Source organism: Leptopilina boulardi, unplaced genomic scaffold (assembly GCF_019393585.1).
Source record: "Leptopilina boulardi isolate dan_hultmark-lab unplaced genomic scaffold, ZJU_Lbou_2.1 LbouV2_212, whole genome shotgun sequence".
NCBI classification, from domain to species: domain Eukaryota; kingdom Metazoa; phylum Arthropoda; class Insecta; order Hymenoptera; family Figitidae; genus Leptopilina; species Leptopilina boulardi.
Genome location: NW_026137766.1, coordinates 129,074 through 137,836, shown reverse-complemented (window position 1 = coordinate 137,836; position 8,763 = coordinate 129,074). Strand labels below are relative to the sequence as shown.

Genomic DNA, 8,763 nt, shown 5'->3' with positions numbered 1-8,763 from the left:
AAAAAAATCAAAATTCCCTGTTTAAATTTTTTGAAAAATCCAACTTCTTCCCTCTCCTACAGGCAGTTTTTGAGAAAACCTAACAACACTTCGTGGTGGAATTTCGCCCTATACATATAAATTCATTAACACGATTTATTTATTTACTAATTAAATCATCCAAAATCGTCACCTACATAAAAGAAAAGTGACGAATTCGAGTTCATTTTTTATTAAAAAAATTTTTAATCACTTGTACCTAGAAAATGAGATCCTACAAACACATCCACATAAATAAAAATCATTAACATAATGTAAAACTTATCTCTGACCCTTAGAAAACAAGTTTTTTGAAAAAATTTCGAAACTTCTCTAAATGAACAGCTACGATTTTTAGGTTAAGTTTTCTCGTTTCAGGGGGTGCTAAGGAACCACCAGGTAACAATGATTTTTGTTGGCATCATAGGCAAACTTTTTTTTCTTTCCAGACATCTGTGTTATAACATGTAAACAAAACACACGAAAAAAAAGTAGAATTTTTACCCCAAAATCGGTATAAAAATTACTTGCAACAAATTTTATCCCAGTTGAGGGCGCCACCGTCTATGTGAATTAGCATTGGTGAAAATTACCTGCAACAAAATTTACCTAGCGTTTTTCCTGTGAAATTTCTGAATAAATGTCATGGTTTTTTAGAAATACTTCATAAAAAGGCCTTCTTTTTTCCCGTTTTGAAATAGAAACAATATTAACAATATTTTTTACAGAAAGATAATTAATTCTTTCAAACTTTCATTCCTTTAAATATTAAAACTTAATTTATTTACCAATATTTTGGATAAAAAATTGTTTTTTTACCAATATTTTTGATAATATACTAATTTTTTGATAAAACAATTTATTTTTTCCCCATTATTTCAATTTAAAATTAATTTTTTTAAACTTTTTTTTTGATAAAAAATTCATTTTTTCACCAATGTTTTTTATGAAAATATTAATTTTTTTGATAAAATAATACGTTTTTTACCAAAATTTCCGTATAATAAATAAGAGTTTTGCTTTTTATAAGAAAAACACAGAAGAATTTAAAAAGAAAAAAAGAGTGCTTCCACCTACCTGCTAAAAAGCGCGTCTCTATTGATTTTATCGACAAATGTTGATAATAAACTGTAAAGATTGAAATTAATAAATACATGTTAAATTTGTATAATTATTTAACAATAATCATATTAAAGTGCATAAAACTTCTTAATTGTAATAATTACACAGGCACACAAAAGTAAAATGTGGTTTAGTCAAGACACTACACTAGTCTTTTTTCATGTATTTTTTCATGCTGAATCCGAATCCGAAGTCAGAATTATCAGATTGGCTTTTATTTTTGAGATAAACTCAAAAAACTGCTCAGAAAGAAAAATAAAATCAAAAAGTTAAAAAAATTTTGAATGTTAGTGCAATAGTGTAATTCCATGTATTTTTTGTCGCTGAATCCGAATCCAAAGTCAGAATTGTTAGATTCGCTCAAATTTTTGAGATAATTGCAAAAAACGCAAGTAACAAAAGACTCAAAATACTCAAAATCAGTTTTTTGGAATTATCTTCAAAATTTGAGCCAATCTGTCAATTCTGACTTCGAATTCGGATTCAGCGTGAAAAAATACATGAAAATGCACTATCGTAGTGTTTCGGCAAAAAAAATTTCTTTGAGCTAAAATCACCAAAAACTGATAAAAATTCTGAATTAGGGGCACAGATAATTTTTTTTTGCGTTTTTTTGCAAATATCTCAAAAATTTGAGCAAATCTAACAATTCTAACTTTGGATTCGGATTCAGCGACAAAAAATACATGGAACTACACTATTGCACTAACATTCAAAATTTTTTTAACTTTTTGATTTTATTTTTCTTTCTGAGCAGTTTTTTGAGTTTATCTCAAAAATAAAAGCCAATCTGATAATTCTGACTTCGGATTCGGATTCAGCATGAAAAAATACATGAAAAAAGACTAGTGTAGTGTCTCGGCCAAACAGCTTTTTTTGTGTGCCTGTGTTATTATACTATCAATTTCATCATTTTTTATACATTTTGGACAGAATTTCAATTTCAAACCTCGTGTTTCATGAATTTTCCGCGAATTTCGTAGAGCATTCGCATCGCATACAATCCGTCAGGATTATCACTATTTTTCCACAAATAATATATATATTTTTTTCAAAAGTTTAGCATGTTGTGACATACAACTTATATTACATGCTGATTTTTCATTGATTGGTATGGGAAATTTAAAAATTGAATGGGACGTTCGTCCTCTTTTTAAAAGATTTGCAGCAATGCCAGTCCATGCAACTGATAAAACTACTAAATCTTCACTTTCAACTGTAGTAATAATAGTATTATGTAAATAACTTTTACCATTACCTCCGGGTCCATATAAGAAAAAATATCTATTATTACACTTATCGTTATGTACTGCCATCATGACATCATCATAAACTTCACGTTGTTCACTATTCAAACTTTTAGTAAGAATTTTAGCTTCTTCTTTAAGTGTTTGTAATTCAAACAATTTATTATTTGTTCCTAAAGAATTATATTTCTGAAGAACATCTTTATCAATTCTTGGTAATTCAAATTGCTGTGATGTAAAACCATGAAAATTTATTACTTCATTAATTAAAATTAACGAATTTTGAATGGAAATTTCCGTAGGTATATTATTATCAAAAATCATATATTCTTTATATTTATTCCATAAATCAACAGCATTAGCAGGCAAGCCAAAAACGCAAATATATGCAAAGAGACGACAAAGTTCTTTGTGAAATTTCATACTTACAGCTTCAGTTAAACAGTTATGCCATTCCTTATCATCTAGCATTAAATTTCTTGCACGTGCTGCTTCGGTAAAAGTATTATATGTAATACCTTCATATGTCCTTACATCTTCAAACGATTTAGCACCATGTACATAAAGTAATAAAAGTCGCAAAAAATATCTTTCAATATCTTTCGGACTAACAAAATACATGCGACAAAGAATAGGTGTAGTAAATCGATCCCTAATTTTCCAACTTTTAGATGCTTCATCAAAAACATATCTATATGGTATTTCTGTGTATAAATACTTTCGTGCTTCAGGATATTCAGTATTTAATTTAAACCATGCCGTTAATGTTGTATCTTTATAGTTATTAATTGCATCTTTCTCTAATCCTTCTTTAAAACAAATTGAATGTTGATCAGGTAAATGCAATGCTAATCTTTTTACTGCATGTGATTGTTCATGCATTTTAAATTTATACATTCTATGCATTGCTTCTGGTGGACAAACATAACGTGTGTTCAAATAATATTCAATTTCATCATAATAAATTTCCTTATTATCATCCTTATATCCTACAATAGCACAATCATGACCCTTAAAAAAATATTTAAATAAATATATAAAACCATCCATACTACCACATGGTACAGGACAAATATGACTTTCATATTTTGTACTCAAATATGCATTATATGGTACAATCATCGAATTATCTGCAGTAAATTTGAGAGAACCATCTTTATTATGGAAAATTATTTTCTTACCATCATTTCTCCTTCTATATTCCAGATAATTTTTAGAATCATAACTTGTTTCGGAACGAAAAGGTTTAGGATAATGTTTTGTACAAATTTTATTTTCAGGATCCATACAAGGTGAATTCATAAATTGTCTTCCACAAGGTCCATGAATTTGAAACTGCTTTACAATATTATAAAGTTTTGGATGTTTTTTTTCATCTGGAATTTCTGCACATATGATTTTGTCAATATTTTCTGGATCATTAATAGCAAATTTTTTATCTACAAATATAATTAAATGGATATGTGTCAATACACGTTTTTGAAATTCAATAACATATATAAATGCAATTACTGGACCGAAAATTTGATTTTCTTTTATATCTCATAAATTCTTGTACTTTTTGTTGAAAAACTCTGGATACAATATCAGGCCGGTCAGATGCGATTTCTCACCATCCAATAAATTTTCTGTAATTTCCCGCCATTTTGGATTACATGTCATAGTAATAAATATAACTATGGTTTCCCAAATTCTTGGACTAATCGCATAAAATCCATATAAGATTGTTAATAAGCGCGTGGTCCTCCAATAAATGTAGAGGGTAAAATAACCATTTTTCCTGGTCGAATATTTTCATCTTTTGCTTTATTATTTATATAATCCATTAAGCCACAATATAGTTCAGCTCTAAGTTTAGTTTGCTGTAAACGAATGTATTTTAAACGCTCACCTTCTACTTTTGACCATACATCAACTACAAATTGTTGTGTTAATTTTCCTAATCTTAAACATGGATTAAAATTTTTTCTATATGAAAGACGATACATGTAATACTGTAAAGTAGTGACATTACGAGTGCCCTTAGTATTCATAAGATTTACAGTCCAGCCAGGATCACCACGAGGAAACATTAAAGGATACGTCATGGGATCAACATTTGCACTAAGACTGGAAATTGGAATACTTTTTGAATCTTTTGGATGTATACATATATCACGTTCCATAGGAAGTTCACCATCTTCACTAACAAATATTATTGCTACTTCATTACAATGCGGAATGTTAAATTGTTTCTGATTTAATAATCTATCACGTTTAATCCACATTTCAATATTTCTTACAGGCACATTTAAAGACTCTGCTCGTTCATTTTCTTCAATTTCAAAATCTCGCATCATTTTAAATGCTTTAGCAAACGGATTAATATCTCTAAGTAAAATATCTATTTCTGTCAATAATTTTGGTAAACATTTGTTGTTATATTTATTATTCAATCTTTCTTGTACAGCTTCATGAGAATCAATTATATACAATTGACCATATTTACGTCTCTCTTTTTCATTTGGATGTAAGGAGTATGTACAATGATACACTTGTCCATGTATACGAAACACATATGGTCCATTTCCTTTAGGAACCTCTAATTTTTCTCCCATACTTGCAAAAGCAAATGTGCTATTATATGAACGAATATTTTCTCTAAAATTTTTACCCTCAGAATTATTAACGTTTAATAAATTTTTTAAATAATCTGGATATGGAGTTAATTCGGCCAACTTTACTTTACCCTTATGACAACACGTACTGAATTTATTATCAGACAAACTTTCACACTGAAAATGTAACGCATTGCACCATTCATACATGATATTCATCAAACCTAAATAATTTTGTGAAATTTCATTTTCATTAAAATCTTCTACATTTTTAATTGCAATTCCTAACGTTTTTAATCTCCTATTATTTTTCATATTTTTTTTAATGTCAATTCCTTTATTAGACGTTCTTTTTTTTGTTCCTCACTTTCCAACGATAATTTTTTTCTTTTGCACAATAAATTTTTTTCCTGACGTTCTTTCATTTCAATTTCCATTTTAGGAAGGTTTCGTTTATTGCGCGTTTTCTTCTCCTTAATTATCTCACTTGTCATCAGTTTATTTTTTTTAATAATTGATTTTCCTAATTGCAGTTCTTCAGATCTATCATGAAATAGACGTTCCCAATCATTTTCAACGACTACATTTCTAATATTAGCAGTTATAACTGATGGAAAAGAGATTAAAGGATTATTCTTAAAAATAAAATGTAAATGCTGTCTCATTTGGTTGTGTATGTAATCTACCGTATCTGGCTTAACATTAAAATATATGGATGTTGCAATAGCTATTGCAAAAAGACCACAAGCAACACCATTTGGTTGTTGATGAACTGCTGCAAAGACTACTTTGGGTTTAAAAGGAAAAAGTCTAATTAAGTATTTTTTTATCTTCATTTAAACATCCTTTATTAAGACTGTCATAAATAAATAATATTTTTCCATCATAATATGCACAAATCCAATGACCAGAATGACATGAACCACTAAAAAGTATTTGAATATGCTTTTCATTTTTGTTAATAGGAATAATGTTATCAAGTAAATTTAAAAATAACGTATTTTGCATTCTGAAAGTATGATTTGATTCTCTTCTCAATAATTTTTCAAATTCATAGATATGATTATCATTTAACATTAGTCCTTCTGTCATTATAATTCTATAGTCGCCATCATTTAAATTAATAGAATTATCACTTTTATTAATATTATTATTGCTTTTTATAATTTTAGATTTCTTTTTCATATCATTATTTTTTAAAGGGAGGACTCTATTTATCCCATATAATTTATTTACAGGATTTTTCGATGTCTTTTGGATATTATTTATGTTTAATTTCCCTCACTGTAGTTCTTCGGACCTATCACAATAAAGTCGTTCCCAATCATTTTCAACGACTACATTTCTTATATTAGCAGTTATAACTGATGGAAAAGTGGTTAAACGATTATTTTTAAAAATAGAATGTAAATGCTGTCTCATTTGGTTATGAACGTAATCTACAGTATCGGGCTTAATATTAAAATATATAGATGTTGCAATAGCTATTGCAAAAAGACCACAATCAACACCGTTTGGTTGTTGATGAACTGCTGCAAAGACTACTTTGGGTTTAAAAGGAAAAAGTCTAATTAAGTATTTTTTTGGATCTTTATTTAAACATCCTTTATTAAGACTGTCATAAATAAACAATATTTTTCCATCATAATAAGTGCAAATCCAATGTCCAGAATCAAAAGAACCACTAAAAAGTATTTGAATATGTTTTTCTTTTTTATTAATTGGATTAATTTCATCTAGCAAATTTAAATACAACGTATTTTGCATTCTGAAAGTATGATTTGATTCTCTTCTCAATAATTTTTTAAATTCATTCATATGATTATCATTTAACATTAGTCCTTCTGTCATTATAACTATATAGTCGTCATTATCTAAATAAATTAACTTTTCGTTATTTGACATTTTTTATGAGCTTATTAGATGTCAAAAAATATATTTTTAAAAGAAGTATATTATTAAAAATAATTGAATTTTCTTCAAATGAAATCAAGAAAATCTTATATTACACTAATCCTATAATTTAATTTCAATTAAATATTAAGTTATAAAATTAGTATTTTAACCTTAAATCAGTATTTTAACTTCAAATCAATATTTTATCCTCAAATCAGTATTTTAACTTCAAATTAATATTTTAACTTCAAATCAATTTTTTACTCCAAATCAATATTTTAACCTCAAATCAATATTTTATCCTCAAATCAGTATTTTAACTTCAAATAAATTTTTCACCCAAATCAATATTTTAACATCAAATCAATATTATACCCGCAGATCAATATATGCCTTCAAAAGCAATCTTTAATTTCTCAACTAATATTCCATTTCAGAAAGTAACATTTAAATGTCAAACAAAATCAACATTTTAACTTGAAATCAATATTTAAGTCGCACATCAACATTTCACTTCAAAATCAATCTTCAATTTACAACCAATATTCCATTTCAAAAAATAACATTTCAATTTATTTCATAATATCAACATTTTATTCTTCAAAACCATATCACAATATCAAATAACAAAAACAATATCCACTTAAATTCTATAGACTTATAACTAAATAATTGTTCTTATTACTGTTTTAAAACATTATCATTATATAAAATATTAATAAACAATATGCAATTTAAGTTTTTAATTCTAAATCAAAATCTACAATAAACCAATATTTTGAAAATATGTTAATATAAACTTTGTTATAATAATATTTGAAAAATATTATTAAGAGTTCTACTTACAATGTAACAATAGATGGAATATTCAAGTTAAATATAAAGGATGGGATAAATTAAAAATACAATTTTTCCATACCTCCTTCTAAAATTTAGAAAACAAATACGCCTATTTCAAACCCCGCCCTCCCTCCTTCTTTCTCTCTTTCTCGGTCTCTCTAATTCTCTTATCATATTATTCTATTTAAACTCACTATCGTGAATATTTATGTTAAAAAATTAATCTAACGTACAATTATTATTACAAAAGTATTTTCTATAACAACGAAAAATTATAAATTATATTTTTTGGTAAAAAATCATAATAATGACTTTTCTCAATTTTAAAAATTTTTGGATTATCCTTTGTGGAATATCTTTGTTTCATTATAAAAAAAAGAAATTCAGTGGGGGAAACCAAAGAATTAAGTACCAAAAGTTAGGGATGGAAATTTTTGTCCAAATGATACCTTTTTTTAAAAAGAAATATATTTCCGAAAATCTTGTACCCCCGCTTTTCATGAAACCCCGAACTCTTACGTATTTTGACATGCAGATTTCGTAAATTACGTAAAGTACGTAAAATTGATTGTTAACAGATTACGGGGGGGGGTTGAATATGACCTAAATTATTTTGCGGGCAAAATTGTGTGGAATCCGCAGCAGTGGCACAAGTGACCGCGTAAGGTTTTTTTGTTACATTTGTCTACTTTAAGTATAATACTTAAATTACATAAATTGTGTAAAAGACATTGTCCACACATTATACTTCAATTAGACAGAAGTACGAAAAAAACTTACGCGGTCACCTGGACCGCTGCTGCAGATCCCATCCGACTTTGTCCGCAAAATACTTTCATCATACTGCTTCATCTATTCTAAATACTGGTAAAATAATAAAAATCAGACACTTACGTATTTTTACGTGAAAATTACAGGAAAAATATAGCGAACTTGATTCGGATCAATTTACATAGCGTTGTCAAGGAAATATAAAAAATTTCGAAAAAAATGATTTATTTTCCCTAGCGCACACAATATTTAACCCGGACTGTTCATATTTA

General features: G+C 27.4%; 1 protein-coding gene across 1 annotated transcript; it reads right to left on the bottom strand.

Annotated features, from left to right (window-relative positions):
* Positions 1 to 4,114: 4,114 nt before the first annotated feature.
* LOC127278862 (uncharacterized) lies at positions 4,115 to 4,984 on the bottom strand. Its single transcript, XM_051300782.1, has one exon. It carries the CDS (start codon positions 4,982 to 4,984, stop codon positions 4,115 to 4,117), a length of 870 nt encoding a protein of 289 aa, XP_051156739.1.
* Positions 4,985 to 8,763: the final 3,779 nt, after the last annotated feature.